At 39.4% G+C, this 24,989-nt stretch overlaps 1 protein-coding gene across 4 annotated transcripts; it reads right to left on the bottom strand.

Moving 5' to 3' along the window:
* Positions 1–3,214: 3,214 nt before the first annotated feature.
* Positions 3,215–24,573, bottom strand: PRPS1 (phosphoribosyl pyrophosphate synthetase 1). Of its 4 annotated transcripts, none has more exons than XM_054580386.1 (8): positions 24,318–24,573; positions 15,090–15,273; positions 13,820–13,918; positions 12,416–12,540; positions 7,782–7,955; positions 5,563–5,722; positions 5,107–5,142; positions 3,215–4,648 (listed from the first exon to the last, which is right to left on the bottom strand). In XM_054580386.1, the coding sequence occupies exons 1-8, from the start codon at positions 24,437–24,439 to the stop codon at positions 4,556–4,558; spliced, it is 993 nt and encodes a 330-aa protein (XP_054436361.1). In that variant the 5' UTR covers positions 24,440–24,573; the 3' UTR covers positions 3,215–4,555. The 4 variants fall into 4 exon arrangements, with proteins under 4 accessions (XP_054436361.1, XP_054436360.1, XP_054436359.1 ...); XM_054580385.1 differs by having other exon boundaries at positions 5,085–5,142; XM_054580384.1 differs by having other exon boundaries at positions 5,073–5,142.
* Positions 24,574–24,989: the final 416 nt, after the last annotated feature.

The following is a 24,989-nucleotide window of genomic DNA, read 5'->3' on the forward strand; positions in this document are numbered from 1 at the left end:
ACTTGAATATAAAAATTGAGCCAATTGAAAAAACAAAACAAGGCAAATGGGATTGGGAATAAGGTGTGTTGTCACACTGCAGAATTTCAGATATTTTTGCTTCACAATGAGCTCCCTCTTCCTCCATATTTAATTTTATAGTTGCTAACTGGATTATTGGAGAAAATATATTGGGGAAAAGAGCTTGGGAAAGGAAAAAGATGGAAGAGTTTGACTCAGGTGACCAGTGGAAATCCTCTGGTTTCCCTTAGGGCATGAGGCAGGGACAGCAGACTCTCATGGAGTGAACAACAGGCCAACAATAAAGAGGATCACATCCACATGGACTCATCAAGATCAAGGAGCCAGCCAGACTTCTGAGGCTCTGGGGCTGGTAAGGTTACCAAGAGATGGGATGGAAAAATCTACCCTGACCCTTTGTTTCTCCTTCCCTTTCACTCCAGAAGAAAACACCCAAGGGAACATCTTCCGTGAGAACAGGGAGCCTGAGAAGCTTCATGACAACATCTACTTAGGAACATCAAAGGCTAAGGGCATCCAGGTTTCAGAACAGAACAGTGGGGAAGAAGGGAATGGAAGGTGGTAGTCAGGAAGTTATCTTCATGGCCAGCAGTGTTGAGACAGAAAAGCAGTCTCAGGAAGTGTGGGGCCGTAGGAATCTGTCCATCCCCTGTAAGCCCTGCACTTTGCAATCTTGGAGGCCATGTGGAGCAGCAACTGAACAACCATTACTAAACGTCTTCTAGGTCAGATTAACTTCCTGAAGCTTGAAGGAAAAGACCATAGCTTCTTCGTATTACATCCTATATCCCTTAACCCCTTTGATTTTGCAAACGATAACCCCTCTCCTCCAACCAAATATACACAACTTGACTGCAAGTCACTTTCCTTTTTATCAGACTTATGAGAAACTCTCAGAAACTTTCCACTACAATTTTCTTCAGATTTGGCAACTAGTTATCTGGCCTTACTTCTGATTTAACATCTACCCTTATATTTAATCTTATCCCTAAAGTAACAGATTTTTTACACAGAGGTTTTTTTTTTTTTTAAACAGCATGTCCTCTGAGGCAGCTGACATCACCCACCCCAGCAGAAAGATTCCCAGAAAGAGCAACCTGAGAACCAATGGCAAGGTGTGATCCTAACATACACGTTTAGTACACGTTTGTACAAGGGATCTGAATATGCCCATTAACATCTTAGCTCCCCTGCAGTTGTCCCACAAAGACATACACTTTGGAAAAGATGATTTAGAAGAAATGCTTGAACCAAGGCTCTATGAAACATTGAGCTTTATGCATCATAATTTGGAGTGGAATTTGTTTCATTATTATACAGGGAGTCTCAGACTGGTGAAAAAGTTCTACAAGGGAAAAACAGTACCTAAACATAGCAGGAAAGTAAAGGAGGAGGGAAAAAAAACTTTAGCTCTAGTATCCTTTGCCTTTAAACTATGACTGTCATGACAAAAGTCTGTTTCAAGCAGCAGTGTCCAGGGGCCAGTGAATGGTTCTGATGGGTAGGACACTGACAAGCATGTTTTTGAATAATCACCTGCAAAAGGCTGCAAATGACTAATAGGGACATGATTGGTCAATCCTTAGTCTGGAAATGAAGTGTGAATTAACTGTAGTGTGTGTCCCCACCCATGGTTGTATTCATTCTAATCCTCCCTTCTCTCATTTGTAGCTATGAAGAGGACTCTATAGATGACCCTGGTAACCTCAGTTACCACATGATATTGAGGACTCCAAAGACACATGACCCTGCTATAACAGAGCCTGTTTTAGTCCTATTTTGCACTGGATGCAAAAGGCCTTGTCATGGGTAATAAAAGCAAATCCTCTACAAAGGTACCACAAGGGCACACAACAGGCAGTGGAACCCAGGCCTCTGGGCTCCAGAAGCCAATCAACTGAAGAAGCATCTGGCTAAAAGGCTGGAGGTTCAGACTGAAAAAAGGGTCAGAGGCTGGCTCCATTTCCTGACTGAAAGGGCTTTTTTTTCACAAATAGGGCACTTACTCCCTCAATAATCTCTAGTCTTAGGGGTGGGCTGTGGGCAGTAGTACAGCTTTCTTCCTTCACTCTCACTTTATGAGTTTGTGGGGTAGGTGCCACCAAAGACTCCTTTCCTGAGCCCTCTCTTCTTTCCCCTACAATCAAGAGCTAATCAGATGGTGAGAGGGCAGGTCAATGGGAGAAACAATGCTTTCTTGACGAAATTTCATGCTTTTCATGATTCTGATAACTCTTGGGTTAAGGACTACATAAAATAAGTGGGCAAGTTAAATGAACCCTTTAGCAGAAAATGCTTCTATTCCAAATCTGGAAAAGACTAAGAGACTCAATTTGAGATGAAATAAATCTCTTAAGGCATTGGCTTAGAGACTTGATGAGCTTAGCCTTGGTCTAACCTCTCTAGTTTTGAAGGTGGGAGGAGATGAAGGAATGTGAAATACAACTTGTTGATGCTGTTTGCTCAGAAACAATCATATAGCTCTCCCAAGCCGTTTCAACCATGCTCTCACTGCCAGCTCCCTTCAGCTTTGGTGATGCCTCCTCACAGGCCAACAGGTCCATTCCTGTTCTCCGGTGAAGAATCACTTGTCATGCAGGACACTTGGGTCTCTCCCACTGGATAAAATAAGAATGGCCTTGGAGGTGATTAGGGAACTTTGCTGAGTGTCACAGGAAATTGAATATCACCGACCTTCCCCCAGGCATAGGCATCAAAGATGGGGATGGAGAGCCTTTCTTGAATGACCTCAAAACCTCATCCAAGGACCTGGATTACCCAGGGGTACCCATAGTAGAGGCTTTATTTCAAAATATTGGCATGGCCAAATTTTGACCAAACTGATCCAATACTTTAGGAAATAGTATAATCAGTAACTTATGGCATCAATGCTCCACATCAGCTTCTCCCAGAGTGAAATTCTGGGTGAAAAGAGGGCTAGAGAGTCATAGCTCACTTTGCTCCCTCCCGAATCACTTTTTTCAAAAGGCTAATTGTTAAATAAGTATCCCAATAATCAACATAAATCAAATACAAAGGAAACAAAACCATAACCAGGATAAGTGAACACTTTTCATAAAGTTCCAAAAGCATGTAGCTTCCCCAAATAAAAGAATGTCTATAGTCGATGATATACAAAGAAACTCACTTAAAATTTTGGAATGTATTATAATTCATTCTTAATTTTTGCACATTTACCTTCCCCAAATAGTTTTTATTTAGAAGGGCTGAAATTAAATACCAGATGTGTGCCAACTATTGATGTAGAAAAATTTACATTTGGCAAAATTGGTTCAAAATGAATAAATTACAGAATCTTTTCTCTTCCTGTAAGACCTAATACTATCTAGATCCAGCAGGCATCATACATCCTACAATTGAGGTATAATGGACAGAATTACTATATATATGTTGTTCTACATAAACTCGAGACATCCTAAGGACTTACAGTTGAATAAAACTGTTGCCAATGTTTCCTCTTGGCTTAACAATGCAGCTAATAACTTAGAAACAAAGAGTAAGAACTACCATTGGGCAGCAAGGCACTTAAACCAAACCTTTGGCAGAGAAAGCAGTACAGATATGATATAAACCCACAATCACACACACAGATACTTTTATTAGTTTCCTCTACAAGAGCTAGTAACATCAATCTTTTTAACAGAAAGCTCAAGTCATTTGAGAGGCCAAAAGATCCAAGGGAAGAAGGTAAAAATTAAATACTTAAATTAATTAAAAGGTATTACACCACCACCTAGAACCCTCTGCCATGGTGGAAGTAAGCTAAGGAGGATTAAGCCACAGCAAAATAATCTCATGTAAATGTTAAACAATACATAGCAAAAAGTGAGGTTTGCATTCCAGAAGACTATGGTATGATGATGATTTGGGCCCAAGAAGGTATTTGGCCAGGAAAAGTTCAAGATGATTGGTCAAACCAAATGAAAAAGGAACAGGTACAAAAAGAGACTAAGCAACAGTTCCCTAGCAGAGGGTGATGTATCAAGCTTTCTTCCTCCCAAGAAGCATCTGCTGAGTTGTGCGCTGCCTGCCCTCAGGCCCCCACCTGAGAGCTGGATTCTGGCCTGTCTAGGGCTCTTATTATACTTTAGTATAGACCTTAGAAAACATGTCACATGTTACAGGGGTGGGGGATTGGGCTGGCTTTGCTAGTAGTTCTGAACCAAGGAAACCCTGAAGCATTCACATGAAAGTAGTCTGAGCCTCCCCAATCACATAAACACCCCCACGCAACACCCTTAAAAGTCTGAAATTCTGCAGCAGCTGAGCGATAGTGAAAGCTGCAAGGCTCACAAAATCGAAGCAGCCAGAATGAGACAATGCAGGTAGGAAATCCAAGCAGTTCGTCTTCATCTGTCTTTCTCTAATTTTGGAGAAACATTAATATACCTGGCATGAGATATAGATGGCTACTGGAGCAAGTTGGGTCTTCTGCTGAATTTTTCATTGAACACCAAGGGAAAACAAGGGTCGGGGTTCACTTTATTTTTTAAAAGCCTCAGAAGTTATTCTATTATAAAGGGACATGGCTAAACAGGTAGGAAACAGATTCCCCATTGTGAGTTCTCCTGATGGCTTCTGCAAGGATCATGGAGATGTCGATCACCTAGGAAAATATGAAAACCACCAGGTTAGTATCCTGTAGACAGAGATGACTGGCCAATCTGCAGACGCTGATGAGCATCCTAATGAGAGTCCTTCCTCTTAACATTGCTGCACTGTGTTGTTTCCTCTCGTGAGCCTGCACCCAGCTATTCTTCATAACATTTTTAATATAACCATATAGTACAGAGTTAAAATGCTTATCGAGGAAAATTTCTGACTCAGATTCACCAAGACGGCAATGGGATGACATTTAAATTTGTTTTCAGGAATGAATATTTAAGCTGAACAAAACCCCTTAAGAATAATGTCAACCCTCCAATTCTACATATTTCAGAAAGGTAATGGATTACTGTATACATTTTAAATTAAGCAAAGGCCTTCTCTTTTAGTGCAACAGCATTCAAACTTGAGTGCTTAACAATTACTTGCGTAATTACTTGAAAGTAGTGGTCCCAGTACCTCTGGTTTTGTAGGTCTTGGATGGAGCAAAGGAATCTGCATTGTAACAAGAACACTAGGTAATTAACTTAGTTTGATTCCAGAGCAACTTTGAGAAACACTGGAATTCTAAGGAATATACCATCAGTTTAAAGGTTTTACATTATGTCTGGAGGAACCAATAGTTAAGAGTGACACACACACACAAATTATAAAACACAGACTTGCAAACTTCAGTGAGCATCATGATCACCCTGAGAGCCTGTTAAAATGTAGAGTCCCCGGATCCATCCTCCAGAGATTCTGAGGTTAAGGAATCTGAGTTTTTAAACATGTGATTTTTAATTTTTGGGTCACAGATCCTGATGACAGACTAAGCCCTTGAGTGCAAAGGAGGAAACCTTCTAGTAAATTCAACATATATAACCACCTCCTGAATACTTAGTGGAACTTTATTTTCAAGAATCTCATCCTCACCTGTATTTTGGAGCAATGCTTCATCTTATCCTCTTGAGGTATGGTATTGGTGACTACTACTGCTTCAAAGCATGCATTGTTGATGCGAGAAATGGCTGGGCCAGAAAAAATCCCATGAGTCAAGATAGCATAAACTCTGGTGGCTCCAGCTGAAAGAAGTCTACAGGAAAAAGTAGAGGTGATTTTGATTAATCTTACTTGTCACTGTAGTACCTGACTTAGGAAGAAGTATATTATTGTCAGTTTGGGTGCCATACCAGACTGGATGGCTTAAACAGAATTTTATTTCTCATAGTTCTGGGGGCTACAAAGTCTAAGATCAAGGTGGTAGCAAGGCAGGTTTCATTCTGAGGCCTGTTCTCTTAGTTTATTGTGGCTGCCATCTTGCTGAGTGTTCACATGACCTCTGACTTTTTTGACCTCCACATACATGGAGGAGGGAGCAAGCTCTCTGGTCTCTTCTTATAAGACAGGCACTAATCCAATAATAAAGACCCTACCTCATGATTTCATCTAAACCTAAACACCTCCTAAAGGTCCCATCTCCAAATGCCATCACACTGGGGGTTAGGGTTTTAATGCACAAAATTTTAGGGGGCCACAATTCAGTCCTTATCAAGGGGAGAGAACCAGACTAAGAACTTATCTGAATAGGTCTGGATTCAAATAAAAGGACTGTGGCAGAATGCTGCAGTCAGCAAGATCCCTCACCTCATCTTTCTGGGCACACAGCTGGACTACATTTCCCAGCCTTGTATAGTTAGGTGTGGCCATGTGACTTTAATTCTGGCTATCAAAATGTGGGCAGCTACAATGTACAGCACTTCTTGGCTGAGCTTATAAAAATCTTCCATGGGTAGCCCTGACCGGGTGCTCAGTTGGTTGGAGCATCACCCCATACACCAAAAGCTTGCAGGTTCAATCCCTGTTCAGGGTATATACAGAAGGCAACTGATTAATGTTTTCTTCTGATATCAATGTGTTTCTCTCTCTCTCTCTCTCTCTCTCTCAAATCAATAAAACATATCCTTGGGTGAGTATTGAAAAAAAAATCTTCTATGGGTAATCAATCTTCCATGTTCTTTTCCCTTTCTGGCTGGCCAAAATGGAAATGTCTTTCAAAGTAATCTTAGAAGCTACACGTTAAAGACGCAGCGCCACATGATTGAAAGAGGAATACTCACATTGGAATATGCCAGGAATGAGAAAGAAATTTTATCATGTTAAGCCACCGACATTTCAGGGGATTGATCTATTATAGCAATTTAGCATTACCTTACTAATACAAAGAGAAAAAAGGAAATTCATAAATATACACTCCAAGATCAAAATCAGGACTCATCTAGCACACAAATATTATTTTAGCACCCATTATATACCAGGCCCTGTGCAAGGCACATTCAGAATTTACAAAAAGTTATGACAGACAATGCTATCCATAGTGGCTTGGACTGTACACAATGAGGAGCCATTTAAAGTTTTAAATGGGAGGAGTGGTGGTATCAAACCTTGGTTTTAGGAAGATTAGCAAGTAGGAAGGCAATGTGAAAGATGGACTGGGGAAGTAGGAGACTGGTGACTGGTAGCAGAGGGAAGGTGATTTAGAACAGGCAAGAGATGAGAAGTAATATGAATGAAGGTAGTAGCAACTAAAATGGACAATCAAGAGGTAAGACAAGGGTTTCCGACTTATATAAAATATAAATATGAGAATATATTTCTGCCTTCTCAGGCCTATGGGTCTCCACTTCAACTCACTAAAACAAACATACAAACAAACAAACAAAAAACAATCAAACATATTCAGAGCAATGGCAAAATTTTGGAAATATAGTGGTAATAGTTGCACACTATATATGATCTATGCACTACATACAGTATTTTGTATGCACTACATAGAAAATAGCAGAAATATATACACTACATATATATGAATGTAGCTAATACCATGGAATTGTACACTTAAAATGGCCAATGTTATGTTATATAATTTAGCACAATAAAAAAAAACACTAAGGAAATCTGGGGGGCGGCAGTAGGAGGGGGAAGAGTAATCATCAACTTAAACATATTGAATTTCAAGTCTTGGGTGAGGAAAAACTTCCAAAGCTAATCATCATCCCTCCATTCAGTTCCAAAAAAGAATCAGCAGGCTTAAGGCATTCAGGTAACAGTCAGCTTTTTACTTCTAACCACAGACCCTACCACTCGGCACTCACTTGTCAGCTGCATGGCAGATTGTGCCACAAGTGTCAGCCATGTCATCCACTAGAATGGCCACACGATCCTTCACATCTCCCACCAGCACCATGCGGTCCACTTCATTGGCCTTCTTCCGTTCTTTGTGAATCAAGGCAAAGTCAACATTCAACCGGTCTGCAATAGAGGTAACTCTGCAAAACAGAGTATTTCCAGTTGAAACCTGGGTATGTGTGGCTCTTAAGACAAAAACAAATGGACTAAAGAATGGGCTTGTTTTCTGGGGGAGAATACACCTTGAAACTAAATAGTTCCCAGGGCTGGAAGAAGGCAATTAAATTATTGACATCACAAACTGGGTTTTATAAACTAATGCCTCCCAATCTTGAGAGTAGTTTATAAATGTATCAGTCAACCTTAAATGCATTCTGGGTTACAGTAGGGGCTAGAGAGATGTCCTCACCAGTTCCAGGAAGTGGTGTAATGCTAAGGCACATTTATTTAATGGATCAGAAGCAGAAGGGGAGAGAGAAGACGTGGTTAACTAAGCCAGGAGTGCAGACTATCCAAATTTGACATGTGGATGTGGTGAGAAATGAACCTGAACGTAGCTGGAGGATAGCAATACTCAGCCTATTCCAATGTCCGTGCCCTCATCACACTCCCCTCAGTGATCCACAAACTGTCAATGTCAATTCTACCTGGAAACCAAGCTTGGGAGTTCCTTAAGGACTACTAGAAAGAAAGTTACAAACTTATTAACCAGGCAAACTGGTCACCCTGCTGTACAGCCAAAGTATCTCCAAATCAAAACAGGATTCTTTTTGTTTTTTAATTGCAATACAATAAAAAGCAGACTAAAACATGGGATGGAAGACAAGTCTGCCTGGTGAAAAGTACCATATCATTCACTCAAATAGAAATCCATTCAGTGTAAATGACAGTGTGCTGCCCCAGTGGCAGTATACCCATGCTCTACTGTGCCATCCCCATCACAAGTGATGAGGCTTGTGCTTTTATTTTTTTTGAATGTACTGATCCAACCAGAGTATTATGTTCTGTTTCCCTTGTGACGATGGTCATGTATGAGTTTGTACTAGCTATGGGAGAATTTGTCTCCATACAACAGAGAATATACAAGGTTTGAGCCACAGCTAGGCAATATTTGTACCCTGATATAAATGAACCACACCCTGTGTTCTTTTTATTATCACTGCATGGGCACAGAACATCAAAACTAACCAATCTGCTTGGAATGATTACTTATCCAGGGCAAATGGATGGATGATCAATTAGTTCAAGCATTCCAAACTACCCATACAAAATAGCCAACAAACTCAGTGATTAATACAGCATAAAGGGCTAGAAAGAGTCACTCCCTATGCCCTTGGAGCGGAGAACTATGTGCAAGTCATAACTACACAGGGATCTTTCCCTACTCCAAAAATCCTGCCAACACAGAAGTGACAGCCACTCACTTTGAAAACCCTCCTTCACAGGAGGAGGAAGGGATAGAGAAACTGTTTGAAAAAGTAATGATGGAAAATTTCCCCAATTGGAGGACAGAAAAAGTCACACAAGTCCAGGAAGCACAGACGGCTTCATTCCAGAAGAACTCAATGAGGCCCACTCCAAGACATATCATCATTAAAATGGCAAATATCAAAGACAAACAGAGCATCCCAAAGGAAGCAGGGGAGAACGAGGTAGTAACATATAAGGGAGCCCCGATATGGCTAGCAGCTGACTTCTCTACAGAAACACTGAAAGCCAGAAGGGAATGGCAAGAAATATTACAAGTAATGAAAGGCAAAGGCCTGCAACGAAGGTTGCTCAACCCAACAAGGCTCTCAATGAAAATGGAAGGTGAAATAAGGAGTTTCCCAGACAAAAGAAGGCTGAAAGAATACAGCCTTGGAATGATTACTTATCCAGGGCAAATGGATGATCAATTAGTTCACGCATTCCAAACTATACATACAAAATAGCCAACAAACTCACTGATTGTGTTCGGTGGAGACCAAACCAGCACTGCAAAATATGCTAAAGGGACTGCTTTAAGATGAAGAAAAAGAGTCTATGAATACCCAGTTCCTTTCACAGTTGCCAATATTTGATATTACCAATATTTTAAATATTTAGTAATCTGATTGTGACAATGATGTTATTTTAATTGCTCATTTATTATTTGTTGAAATTAAACTTGTTTTAGTATATTTCTTGCCTATTTCTATTGTTTTTGAAAAGCTTTAAATGACTTTTTGGTATTCTTTATCCACTTTTTGATTAGAGGGGTTTGTAGAATTTTTTCCCTAAATAAAAACAAAACAAAAACCACTCAAACCTTTTTTTTTAGATGTGTGGCAAACAGTTTCCTATTCTATTACTTGTCCTTTAACTTTTTTATATGTATATTACTATATAGTCTTAAATGTTTAATATACTCATATTGCCAATATTTTACTTTATAGCTTCTGGGTTTGAATATTTTATTTCAGGGTAAGAAAAATATTAGTTTGTATTTTCTCCTAAAACTCCTTAGATTCTATATATTGATTTTTAACTCACCTGAATTTTTCTTCTATAATGTGTGAAATAGGGCTCTATATTTGTTTTATTTCAAGTAATAGTGGTCGCTGCACCTTATTTGTTGAATAAGCCTTATTTTACCCATTGATTTGGAATATCAAATTAATCATATATTACATTGTTAGACAGATATATACATTTGTCTCTAGAATGCTCATTATATTTCAGTGATCTACTTAATTATTTCTGTGCTGGTGTCTTGTTTTAATTTCTGAGACTTTATAATGGATTTAAATTTTTTAATATTTTATAATGGATCTTGACATTTATATAAAATAAATAAAATCAATCTGAATTAAAAAAAGAAAGAAAGAAGGAAGGAATTCCTACCTTTTGCAACAACATGGATGGAACAGGAGAATATTGTGCTAAGTGAAATAAGCCAGCCGGTGAAAGACAAATACCATATGATTTCACCTATAAGTGGAATCTGTTCAACAAAATAAACTAACGAACAAAATAAACCACATGCATGGAAACATGGAGCAGACTGAAAAGGACCAGAGGGGAGGGGGAAAGAGGACAATGGTGGAAAGAAGGAGAAGGGACTAGACAAAGAACATGTATGAATGACCCATGGACATGGACAGCAGAGTGGGAATTGACTGTGGGAGTTGGGGGGGGTGGTGGGGAGGATTGGTGGAGTCGGGTAAAGGGAGAAAAATTGAAACAACTGTAATAAAAAAACATGATTTAAAAATAAAAAACCAAAAAAACAAAAAATCATTAAATTGCATTAAAAAATTAAAAATAAAAAAATACCCAATTAAATAAAAGTAAATTCCAAAAAAAAAATCGAGTCTGGAAAATAAATGTAATGAAGGTATTAGTAATGTGAGAATGCAATTGTAATTTTTCTATATGTAGGAAGTTTCATGGATGAGGTAGAGTTAAAAATGATGATGTAAAATCATTTTCTGGATTAAACTGATGTGTAATAAATTAGAAAAAATTGGAAAAAAAAAAAGAAAACCCTCCTTCGCTATTAGAAAATTTATAAACCAAAAAGACAAAACAAAACATGTAGCAATAAGTTATCTATTGATACTAAAAGCAACTTTCCACTGTGGAAAGAAAATCCTGTGTGATTATTTATTTCAAATGTGACTATTTTCTAAGTCCCATGGCAAGATGTGAAAACAATGTACAAGAAGTTAGGAGAAGTATGACAACTACTATTAGGGGATTTTTTTAGGTTCTCTCTTTAGTATTACAGATGGTAACTGGCGATTACATGAGCCTGACAAAGACATACATCTGGCTGAGTAACAGAACTTAAGTTCTCAGTTTATCAGTGCTGTTGAAGTAACTGGAATAAAGAACTTATAGAGAAATAGTCACCGGAAATTTGAATGGCTTTTAAAGAACTCTGAATTAGCTTTTCCTAATCATCTGTGTTTTGTAGCTCTTTCTATTCTACAATATGAGCATTTGTCTCACTTTTGAATGCATTACTGATGAGTGACCCACTAAGGAAATCAAAAGCTCTTAGTTGGCACCATGTAAGCTATAAAGCACTACAACTGGCAATCCCTGGCAGTTTATTTAAAATGTTAAGGTCCTGAGTTTAAATAAAATCACCATGCTTAATTTCCCTTCCTGCTTAATACTTTAATCCAAAGGATCAAAATGGTCTAACAAACAACAGCATTAAGAAGTGTGTAAAAGTTTACTTGTCCACTATTATTATGTGGCTTTACAGCATGTGCCACTCATTACAAAACCGTATTTCTTCCCCTTTTTAATAGGCTTCTGTCAGTGTTGCTAGCCCCGAGTGCCAAGTTACTAATGGGATACAATCAAGCCCACAATACCAGACTATTTAGAGTCCTCTCTGCTGCTGTTTTGTCTTTCAGGTAGTGACTCAGGCCAGGAAGAGGAGTAAAACTATATCTAGACTATGTCCCAGCTATCAGTACATTCATTTTAAAGTACTTAAAAACTGTCACTTGAATAAAAAAAAAAAAAAAGACTTTCTGACAACTGCCTGAAAGATTTTCCCAGTGCACTGATTTTTATTTTCTTTTCCCCAATACATTGAGAATAATACGAATTTCAACCATACCTCTTAGCTCCTCCAGCATCAGGTGAGACAATAGTGCAGTTCCTCCACTCAGAGATGTTCTCCTTTATCCACTTCAGGACAGCTGGTTCTGCATACAAATTGTCCACAGGGATATCAAAAAAGCCCTGTAGGAAGGAGCTGGGTCAGTTTTGCTTCATTTTCCTTCTCTTCCATTTATTTATTTACTTTTATTGAATTAATTTGACATGTAACATTGTGTGAGTCTAAGATATACCCTTCTCTTTCATTTATGAATGACTAACAAAAAGAATAGAGACTTACCCAAAAGAATGCCTTACTGCAACATTCAGACTGATTAGAAGGTATTCCCAGTGTGGGAGGGAGACTGTACAAATGGCCTCTTCAAATCCAGGCTGTACAAGAGAGCCCAGCCACAATGGGCAAAGCCAGCCCTCAGCTAACCTACAACTGGTAATAGGCACATGAGTGAGCCCTTGGGAAAAAAGACCAAGTTTGGCTGAGGCCAGAACTACCCAGCCAATGCCAATATGCATAACTCATAAAATAATGTAATCTACTGCTTTACGCTAAGGAGCAAAAACTAACTGGTAAACCATTTAGAGATGCTGTAGTATATAAACTTAGTGGGAGGTATTTATAATAAATTGTCACAGAATAACTAAAAGCTAGATCTATATTCTAATATTAGTTGGTATAGATTAGTTGCATTGTTCAACTAAGTTGTTCCTCTTCTACAAAATGGGTATAATCACCTGTCCTATGTACCTCATTGGATTGCCATAAGCCTCTAATTACAATGATTGGAAGTCTCTTTAAAAACTATAAAAAGTGGATGGGGGGGATAAGGGAACTAAATAGCAATGGAAAAAAATATAATAAAGATTATGTATAAAAAAAGAAAATAACAGATAAAGAATAAGAAGTGTAGACAGAAAGTAGTCCCCTTACTCTGCTCCCCTTACTCTGGGTTTATGCTAGAAAGTAGGTTCCAGTATCTGTGGCTTTAAATTTAATGACAATAACAATTCCCATTTATTTGGTAACTGTCATGAGCCAGGCATTATACTACGAATTTAATATATTATTTAACAGTCACAATAGCAAAGCAGTGTATATTCAGAGAAATTAATTAACCTGCCCGACATTATAAAGGTAGTAAGCATCAGAGCCAGTATTCAAACTAGGTCTGATCCGAAAGCCTACACTCTTCCCAGAATACACGACTGCCTCCTTTTCCAACGACTCCAAGTGACTAAGAACATGAACTATGCTCAATGTGAGGACGTTTAAAATATTGTCAATGTCTAATTTATTTGAGCTGTACTTGGGCAATATTTTGTTCTCTGCAGTCTTCAGCATTCTCAGTCCTCCTCCCCTTCTAACCCCGAAAAACCTAAACTAATGTTTAGCCTCCGTTGATACCTGAATTTGAGAAGCATGTAGGTCCATGGTGATAATATGATCTGCACCTGCTACGGAGAGCATATTTGCAACAAGCTTGGCTGAGATTGGAGCCCGGCTCTAAATGCAGGAGATAAAGAGGAAAAAAGCCAACTTGAGAAGCAATTCATTTGCACAAAAAGTATTCATTCATTCATTCATTCGTTTATTTATTTATTTATTTACTTATTGGGTACTTACTGTATTTATTTATTGGGTACTTACTATATTTAAGGCACTCTCCTACCAGGAAATTCAAAGAAAGTGACATCTCCACTGACTCTGAATAGATCACAATCTAGTACAAATATTAGGTAGAACGTGACTTTTCCAACTTGGGATACATATGACATGACAGAAAATACCTTCCTACCTTTCATTTTCGTAATGCACATATTTTCAGCCTACTCAATTGTTTCCAATGTTCAATTTAAATTATGAAGATTTAGCGTTCTTTGAAACAGTTTTATTAAAATCTCTTAACACATACATACTTAAACCTGTATAACATCTAACATATTATGCTATAGTTTATTTTGTAAATTATACCACTCCCTTACTCATCTAAAGGTCAACCTTCCAGCAACCTCAACCCCTTAAATAACAGGTAAATACATCTGCTGCACTGTAAAATGGCAAAGTCCATGCCCTTTACTCTACACTCTGTAGAAGCACAATATTCTATTGGAATAAAAATATTTGGCCTTTTCCCATGTGTTGTATGTAAAAAATTTTGGGAACTGATTACAAAAAAATTTTGGAAATAGACAAAACAGACCTACAAAGTTTTATGTATATACCTGATTCTTTAATATACCAGATAAATAAGGCCAGGTGTGTGTGTGTGAGTGTGAGAGAGATGAGACCAAGTACTCATGTAACACACTTCAAGTTTTATGAAAATGCATGACTATAACACCAAAAGGCTCCCAGAGGATCGACAGTAGTTTAAAAAGATATTTCACTCCATGGGAGCTGGTGCTTAGTCTTACTGATACAATTAAATAATAGCAGTGAGCTAACCAAAAGTCACATATGATGACTGGAATAAAACATAGAGATTAAAAATGTGTTGCTTTATACAAACCAATCACATGCCAATTGTTTTAAACATCAGGTAATGCCTAAGAGAATGTGATTTTAAAATACCTTCTAAATATATAACTGATGATTAAAGAAAATTTTTGTGACTTCGGGAAGTGCTCATGCTTCCCTTGACTAAAAACATTTTTAATAAAGGAGATTCTCCTACCTTATCCTTCTTATCCTGCCGGGCATAAGGAAAGCATGGGATGACTGCAGTAACCCGGCTAGCTGAAGCAATCTTACAGGCATTAATCATGATCAAAAGCTCCATTAGGTTGTCGTTAATTTCGCCACAGCCACTCTGAACAATGTAGACATCCTCTCCGCGTACACTTTCACCAATTTCAACACTAAAACCAGGAAAGGACAAGAAAAATAACAGATCTTAAAGCACCATATTCTACAGACAATAAGATTTAAAAACCCTAGCTTTCTACTAGTACATTATGGTTTACAGATGCATGTGAACACTGATCACCTCAAACTTCAAGAGATCATTTGGAGGGGCCCTTGTAACAGAAGCAGTTTACTGCCTCAGTTTACTCAAGTGCACTATACAAATATTACCTATTTTTACATGGGACATGACATGAAAAAGGTTGGCTGAAGTACTCACAAGTAACTGAACGATAATTTTTCAGGTACAAGACATGTGAATGCAAATTTGGTTTTAATTTATGTATCCTTCATTTTTGACTGGATCATTTTTAAGCTGTTGAGGTCCTTACTAAGTTCCGTGAGCACCCTTATAACCAATGTTTTGAATTCTGCATCTGATAGATTGCTTATCTCCATTTTGTTTAGCTCTTTTTCTGGAGTTTTGATCTGTTCTTTCACTTGGGCCATGCTTCTTCATCTCCTCACTTTAGCAGTCCCTCTGTGTTTGTTTCTATGTATTTGGTAGAGCTGTTACGATTCCCTGTGTTGGTGTGTTGGTAGTGGGGCTTAATGTGATAGGTGTCCTGTAGGGTCCAGTGGCACAGCCTCCCCTATCACCCAAACTAGGTAGGCATGCCTTTTGTGTGGTGTGAGTACACCCTCCTGTTGTAGTTGAGTCTTGGCTGCTGTTGGCAGGTCAATGAGAGAGATTTACCCAGGCCAGTCAGATGCAAGGATTGGCTGTGACCACTTACCACCAACCTCTGCCATTCATGGAGGATAAGCTGTGCAGGGGCAGGGTGGCGGTGCTCCAACGTGGTCTGTAGCTGTCCACTGGGTGCGCTGGCTGTGGAGTTTTCCAGGTGGTGCAGGCCAAGGTCAGCCCCCACCCATGTTTTGCCTGGGGCATCCTGCCTGAGCTATAAAGCAATCTGAGATCACTGCTACTTGTGCTGGGCTTGGTGATTCCCAGGCAAAGCCAAGCTGTGAATCTAGGCTGGCTGCTGCTAGTCCTGGGACTGGGGGTTCACTGAGGCTAGCTGTTGCTTGCTTGATAGGATTTAAGAAGTTGTGAAGCATGAGCCAAGAGCAGCCATTCATACAGAAAGGCCTCTATATGGGGGGGGGGGTAAACCCATAAGTGGGGTGGGGCAAAGTCTCTGGGGATCTCCAAATTGGGTCAAACAGCGTAAGCCAGGTTGAAGGAGTCTCAGATATGGCATCAGCTTTTGGCTGTGTGGGCGGTGGGTTTAGAAAAGGGACAGTGGCCTCTTCTCACCTTGATGACAGACACTTCAGTTTCTCCCTGTACACCACTGGTGCCTTTCAAGCTGCCTCCTTGGTGCTATAACTCAGAGGGAGTGAGTCTCAGTAGATGAGTCCTTGTGTGTGTTTTTTAAGAGGAACTGCTTGGGGCTCCAGAAGTTTCTTTCATTGAATCAATCCCTGCTGGATTTTGCAGCCAGAAGTTGTGAGGACTTATCTTCCTGGCACTGGAACCCTGAGCTAGGGGGCCTGGTGTAGGGCTGGGACTTCTCCGAAGATATCACTCCCGAATTTTTATCCACAACACCTGGGTGAGGGACCCGCCTATTCTGCATCTGCGCCCCTCCTACCAGTCTGGACGGATGTGGTTTCTTTTATTTTGTAGTTGTCAGACTTTCATTCAACTCGATTTCTGATGGTTCTGAGTGATGGTTGTTCTATATTTTATTATAATTTTGATGTGGTTGTGCAAAGAGGTGAACCACGTCTGCCTACACTACCATCTTGACTGGAAGTTCGCGAATGTAAATTTGATATAACGCATGTGACTATCACAATCCATGTATAATAAAAGTAGAAAGATCATAAGGACTGAGTAACTGCTGTTCCACAAAGACGCCTTCTACAGAAAACAGTACCAAATCTATCATATTGGCCAGTTCACTCAACAAATATAAACTGTTCCATTGTCAGTCACTGTGCCAAGGTGCCAGGGACACAACAGAGAATAAAACACATGCGGTTCTTACCCTCATTCTATGCTAACTCTACTATGGTCCAATTAGTAAGTCTTGTTTTAAAAATTCCACAGGAAGTTACTCTAACTATAGGGTAGGGCTATCTTTTACCATAAAATGAAAAAATTAATATCTATACTTGGATACTTACCAAAAATAACTTATGATTCAAAAATAATAACCTTACAACTCCTCAAAACAGCATTTGCCCTATCAATCCTCTAGGTGGAGGTGTCTATGGGTGCACATTTGTGCATGTGTGTAGTATATGTAGTAGACAAGGCATAAATCAGAATGGTTGATACCACCTATTGATCAAGAAAAAACTTCAACAGATCATCTCATTGCCAGAAGAAGCTAATATAGGCGATAATTACTATTTAATATTTACTTCTTTCCAATCCCAGTAACAATGGAAAGGATCCTATTTTTAGAAAGAATGGGGTTAGTTTACATAGTAAAGGAAGAAAAATAAAAGCAGATGGTAAAGAACATCAAACCAGAAACAAATCATCACAATTTCTTATCACCTTATTTTATTTATTTATTTATTTGTTTGTTTGTTTGTTTTGAGAGAGAGGGGAAGGGAGGGGAGAAGGAGAGGGAGAGAAACATCAATGTGCAAGAGATCTGATATGGTAGAGATACATTGATCAGTTGCCTCTCACATGCCCCCAACCAGAGACCTGGCCTGCAACGCAGGCATATGCCCTGACTGGGAATCAAACTGGTGACCTTTTGGTTCACAGACCAGCACCCAATGCACTGAGCCACATCAGCCAGGGCTTACAGCCTTATCTTTTATGCAATTTTTTATTATCTGTGTCCTCCACCAGATTGCAAGCTCTATAGAGGCAGGGGCCAGATCTGTAATGATCATCTGTATATCCAGCCAGCCAGTGTCAACATGACATAAAAAATGAATGAATGAATTAGTATTTCTCAGGATTAGGTTGCCTCTTGGATCCACTCACTTTAGACAGAATATGAACCTTCTGCAGGCTTGATTATGAAATTTCAAAGGACTGACTTTTATTGTCCTTCAAAAAGTAACCCATTTCACGCTAGAGGCAAGTGGGTCCCAACATTTCTCTTCAAAAGTTTTTTATAAATCTGCTCATATCACTTTACAGATATGCAGCTGATACTTAATTTTAGATATAACTACAATTTGATGGGCCCAACAGGATGTGATAGCTATAAAGAATTTTATGGTGGAATCCTGAAATAGTGACACTGAGCAACATACTGAATATAGCACTTTTGTGGACCCAGCTGAGTTGATATCTATTAACCACTAATATCAGCCATAAGAAACACCTGAATCTGTCAGCAAACTCAACTAAGCCAAATGCCAAAATTGATTACCGAAGATATTTTTCAAAATTCAAATCGATGGCAGGAGGAAGACAGGGAGGGCTTTCTGGAAAAGCAACTTGCATGTTTCCCAAAGTGTAGGTCCTAGAATGGCACTGTCCAAAAGAGCAGACACTGACCTCATGGGATTATTGAGAACATGAAATGTGGCTAGTATGACTGAGGAATTGAATTGAGAGGTGCTATAAATGTAAAATACACACCTTACTATGAAGACATTACATATGAAAGGAAAATATGTATCAGTTTTTATATTGATTACATGTTAAAATTTTAGTATTTTGGTTATACTGGGACAATATATATTAAAATTTTAAAAAACATAAATAGGACTAAATAACATTTCCTGGAGGTGAGCATGTTCTGCAAGGTGAGCATTGTGTTAGGCCCAAATAAGAGGCAGTGGTATTTTAAACAGACTTCTCCAATCTCCTTTACTAACACTCCATGCCCTTTGAGAGGTTCCAGGCTAAAAGAGTCCCTTGCACAATTCTAGGGTCCTGACCTAGTACTTCAAGTATCTGAGCAACTTCAAAACTCAAATTTTTAATCCCATCCACAATCATCCCCCATACCTTACTTCCTTGATGAATATCTCTATTTCCCTGGAGGAGAACAAAAGTCAGGCACATTGATTTCACATAAGAAGTCAACTGTGTCCTTGACATCTGGTATTGGGAGCCTGTGGCTCTTGTTTCCGTCAAGTACACAGACATCCGTGCTACAGACAGTCACTTGCCAGAGTCAGGTTGTTTGCTTAAGAACTAGGGAACAGCAGTTTGACAATTCATCCAATATGTATAAGGGATGGGCTAATGATCTGTTCTAAAGCTTTCTTATTATCAAGACCAGGAAACAACATGCTTAGACCATGGTGGCTTATCTCTCTTTATAAATGTCTCAACTATCAGAGCCAATATAAAAAATACCCACAACATTGCTTATATTGTCCATCATGTTCCTCAGTATCATTATTTAAGGATCCTACCCATAATTCTGAGAATTTTGTGCCTGGAAGTATCTAAAGATTTTTATGAAAATAAAAACTACATAATCAATTGCATATGCCTTTATGCCTTTGGCTGACCACGAGCCACGGAATATAGTTAAAGTAACACTAAACTTCCATAATCACTTTATACTAGATTCTTGGCACAATTACTACCGTCCTTTGTTCTATAAGGCTTCTGATGTATCTACTTAATGAACCTTTTGCGTGTTGACTATCATGAAACACCCTTCAAATCCTTTCTTGAAAACTGGTAAGGTATTAAAATTATCACTGCCAAGTTAAATATCAGAGAACATTTGCTAAATACATAGCTTTAATAGAGGTGATTTCTTTAAAAATTATATTCCAACATCATAAGGTTTGAAAAATAATTCTTAAAAAAAATCACCAGCTCACCACCCAACACAATCCCTAGTACCATTTTTGTGTCTTTATTGATGATAATCAACCAACAGTTAAGCCATTTCCCAAAGCCAAACTAAGGACTAAAACTTCCACTCATGCATAGAAGGATGTTACGACGACGAATGCATCTAGTAACTTGAAAAAGTTATTTAACTATATTTGAAATAAAGTGGTGCAAGGAAACTAGGACACTGCTTGTTTTACTGTGCATAATTCTTAACTTCACTAATGAAAACCTATCTCTTCCCTCCATAAGTATTATAGGGGACAGACTTTCATGAAGCCTTACAAAGCCCATAAACTACACTCAGATTATACAGTTTGGTCAACAGATAGTTCAATGAATCCTCAAAACTATGGTTTCCTTTAAGTCTAAGAGATAAGTTAAGCAATGATGGATGGTACAACAGTTGTGCCTAAAACCTGTTTGCTCTTAACATAATCTATGGTACACAACTCTAGGGTCCAAGTGGGAAGACCTGGTTTATCAATTTAAAAGACATGCCTTGTTCTCTCCCTCTAGCTAATAATGGTGTGTTCTCCAAATGTCTTTGGGCCAATCATTCTCCCAGCAGTTCTGGAGAGGCCATTCGACTGGCTACATCCATCCAATGAGAAAACTAGCTTCTCCTTCACCCTGTCCTTTACTGACAGTCCTTTCAGTAAAGGACAGGGTGCATCCAAAGAGCACAGAATGTTAAGAAGCCCCAAAAGGAAATAAAGTGAATCTAAAAAGCAGGTGGCATTAAGAAAACCTCAAGAATTTAGACAGAGATATTGGCATGTACAAAATACATGGGGTTAACTAAAGTATATAGTTCTTAGGAAAATCCTAGGAAACCAAAAATAAAAATTCCCCCATCTCTGCCTATCCAGAATAACCAAATAAACCAAAGTTTGATGAGAATTGAGTCAACATTTTTAATATATTAAAGGTTTAAAAATCAGATGAGATAGAGTAACTCCTCATAGCAGTATTGAGAGGATTAAATGACATGTGTATAAAGAGCTTAGCATTGGAACTAGCACATTTTAAGTATTCGCTACATATTCATTATTATTAATATTGTTATTACTGCTGGTGAGAATGGAAATTGGTTCAACTTTTCTGGAGGGCAATTTGGCAATAGTTACTTGAAAGCCTAAAATGGTATATACCCTTTTAACCTAGTAATTTCCCTTCTAGGGATTTACCCTAAGAAAATAATCAGTAATGGTCAGAGATTTATCTTTAAGGGTCTTCACATTAAAAGCATTAGATCAAATTTGTAAATACCTAATAGGGACTTGTCTATCTAAAATTATGGTAAAACTCTAAGACAAACTATACTGTTTAAAGCTGTTTAAAACCATGTAGACTAAATATTAAGAGAAAAGCTATTCAAAATATGTTGCTAAGTGAAGAAAGCTATAAATGTGTCCTATATTTTTGAAAAAGTATATAAACACACACACAAATCTGGAAAGTCATACATCAAAATGTGAACAGTTTGTCTTGGGTGCTGGAATTTGGGAGGATATCTTTTTACCCCATATCCTCTTCTATATTTTTCACATTTGCTGCAATACTATCACCACCCATTCTTACCAACATTTATTGCATTGGACAATGTTCTAAGAACTTCAGTTCTATCTTAATCTTCACAATAACTCTATGGGTAGACACTACTTTACAGACCAGATTATTGAGGCAAAAAAAAAATGCTAAGGATTCAAATGCAGGTTTTCCGAGTCAAGGGCCTAAGTTTTAACCTCTCTTAACTACTTGTGCGTGTGTGATATACCACCTATATGTATGCATATTTCTTCAATAACTGGACAGCAATGGATGATCCTGACTTCAGAAGAAAAGCTACTCTGCTCAAGACAGCATCAACCCTTGAGATTCCGCCAAACCTCAGAAAATAGCAAAACTGCCTGTCTCACTTGAGGATGGGCTCTGCAGTTCCCTATCTGATGACCCACAGCACCCACTGAGCTGCCCTGTCCATGGCCTTTAGATCCCAAGAGTCACATGGGACTACAGTTACCATCTCCGCAGTGCAAAAAAGTCAAAGGTTGGTGGTGGGGGAAGCTCCATAGGAAACATATTTGACTATGTTCAATGAGGATTTCAGAACATCTAAGAAACCAAAAAGCTAATGATTAAGCCAGAAACAGAGAGACCTAACCAGTCAGCAATTTTCCACATTGGGCTTAATCTTATCCAATGTTTCCACACATGTTACTGTCCAGTTGTTTAAAAATGAAATCAGGCCCTGGCTGGTGTGGTTCAGTGGATTGAGTGCTGGCCTGTGAACCAAAAGGTCACTGGTTCCTGGTCAGGGTACATGCCTGGGTGGCAGGCCAGGTCCCCAGTTGGGGGTGTGAGAGAGGCAATCATTAAGATGTTTCTCTCACTTTCTCCCTCCCTTCCCCTCTCTCTGAAAATAAATTTAAAAAAAATTAAAAATAAAAATGAAACCAGTCTTACATCTCAGAAAAACAGATTGGGATTGTTGATAAATTCAGATAAATCAATCAGTAGAAAACTAAGCTGTTCTCCCCCACCCCTCTCCCAAAACAGCCTCAAGTTCTGGTGTGTTGCATTATGCAGAGGGTGAAGTAAAAATAAGGTCTTTGTATTTTTCGTACAAGCACAGGAAAGGGATTTGATAACCAAAGTTCTATAAGGGGACCAAAAGAAAAAAATAAACCTCTAAATGAAAATCATTCTTGTCCCCCTAGCTATACTGCCACTTGCAAAAAGTCTGGTCATGTTTTGTCTTCTTTATTACAGCCCATGAGTCATAACGGTGTGGTCAAAGCTAAAGACAGCAGCTTGGCTAGCCTCTTTTGACTAAGGTATTGCCTGGTTACGGATGGCATCAGTGTTTGCACTATCACTTGCATTACAACCAGTGGCACAATAATCAAGCATTCAGAAGGAAGCTGTCCATTACAGATGCATGTTTTTATCAGCAGGGTCTACAAACAAAGTATAACAAAGTATTACACTTTGGTAATAAGTTTAAAGAAAGAAAAATGGAAATAAAAGCATTTACAAAAACATATTCAAAGCAATGTTGTTTAACTAATCATTGGGTTTGGTGTAAACTCTCCCCTAACAGATGACTGTAAGGTTTTGAGTATTGCTCTGACTAATCAACAGGATACCAACAAAACACGAAGTAGGTCATCATAACCAGAAGATTCTACGTTTAGGTGGAAGGGGTATGGAAAGGCTCAGACACCGAGTTATCTCTAAGATGGCCTCAAGGTGCAGGAGGATGGAAGCGGGGGTGGGGAGACAAGTTTAATTATCAAGGCAATGAAAAAAGAAATCGAGTTGCAACGCACTATTTGATCCAGGTCTTCTACTCTTATTATTACCTTTCCTCAATTATCTTAACTTTCAAAACTGTTGACTAAATTTCCCACAGTGCCGAGAAGTGGACAAGTTCAGGGTAGACTTTGCTACTGAAAAATAAGCTTTTGTATTATCTGTACCAGAAGATGCACCGCTGAAGGTAAAGAATTCCAGGATTAAGTTTACCTAAGATTTTTCTGGATGGCTCAAGCTGAGATGCTGGCAATCAGGATGCAGAATTAATGCATCAATCCTTACCTGATCAACTAGATCTAACACAAGTATGGCTCCGAGTCTAAGATTCTCAAGATGTGAAAAGCCAACGCTTGCCAATCTAAGTCCTCAGTAGCAATTTTGCCGCCCTCAGCACATGGTCATTTCCCTCAATACCAAATGTAATGTAACACAATTTCGAATTGAAAAGCTCCTTCATAGATTCTAGAAAAAACACCAGAAGGGCTCAGTACGTTCTCCCATTCAAGCTGGTCCAAGTGGTGAAAAGGCACTTGTCCAGCCTGTGTGGCTCAACAGCGAAACGACAAAGCCACGTGTCTCCACAGCCGAGGCGAAACGTCTTTCCCCTCCGCTTTGGGAAGCTACAATCCCTGGGCTGGGTCCTCCAGCCCTAAGTATTCAAACCCAGTAGCTAATCTTGACTCCACCCCACCACACGGTGAGAACCAATGTGACCCTCCCGCGAGAGGTAAAATAACGGAAACAGCCCGTGGAGCACGCTCGCCTCAGAGCTGACCCTTCCCCCCAACCCCGTCCCTCAGAACTCGCGCGGCGGCCCCATTCCTCCTGCCGCCTAAGTATCGCCCCAGCAGCCTGGTCAGGTGAGGCCAGTCGGGGTCCCAACTTCGCCCTTACCAGGTCTCCTGGTTGCTGAATTTCTTAGTCACCACCTTGCCTAGCTCCAGGCCCAGGCGATCAGCAATTTTCTGTGACAAGTCCTGATGGGAGCTGCCGCTAAAGATTTTGATATTTGGCATCTTGGCCAAGTACCCTAGGCTGTCTGCTCAGCGATCACTGCTGCTGCCGAGACCCCAACCGAAGTCAGCCCAGAGATTCAGTACCAACCGCTTCGCCTAGCTACTCCGCCATCTTACGTTCCCACCCGGCGCGCGGCTCTAAATTGCCCAGGGCCTTGGAGGCGGGGCCAACAGGAAAGTACACACCCCACCCGCCCCGATTAGCTGAGAGGCAGAGAGGGACAGGTTCTTACTGGAGCTCCGCCTACAACCAACACTTTCAGGTATTAGCTGGAGGCCATGAAAGGGGCGAGGCTAAGAAATAACCCTGCCCCCTGTAGCAAGACAGTAGCGGAAAGCTTGCTAAAAAGCGCCGAAACGTTGCGCGCTTGTTTAGGGGTAGAAAGATGCTAGTGACGTGTAAGGATAGATCGTTCCGCAGGCGGGAAGTGAACCACGCTTTTTTTTACCCCCTTTTCATCACCAGAAAGTAAGTCTGGCTCTGGTTTACAGTTTCTTTTGAAAAAATCTGTTTATCAGGATGGCAGCAAGAGTTCGTCAGAATGACGGG

Source organism: Pteronotus mesoamericanus, unplaced genomic scaffold (genome assembly GCF_021234165.1).
Source record: "Pteronotus mesoamericanus isolate MK-2021 breed Mesoamerican mustached bat unplaced genomic scaffold, CSHL_Meso_final contig_58, whole genome shotgun sequence".
Classification (NCBI taxonomy): domain Eukaryota; kingdom Metazoa; phylum Chordata; class Mammalia; order Chiroptera; family Mormoopidae; genus Pteronotus; species Pteronotus mesoamericanus.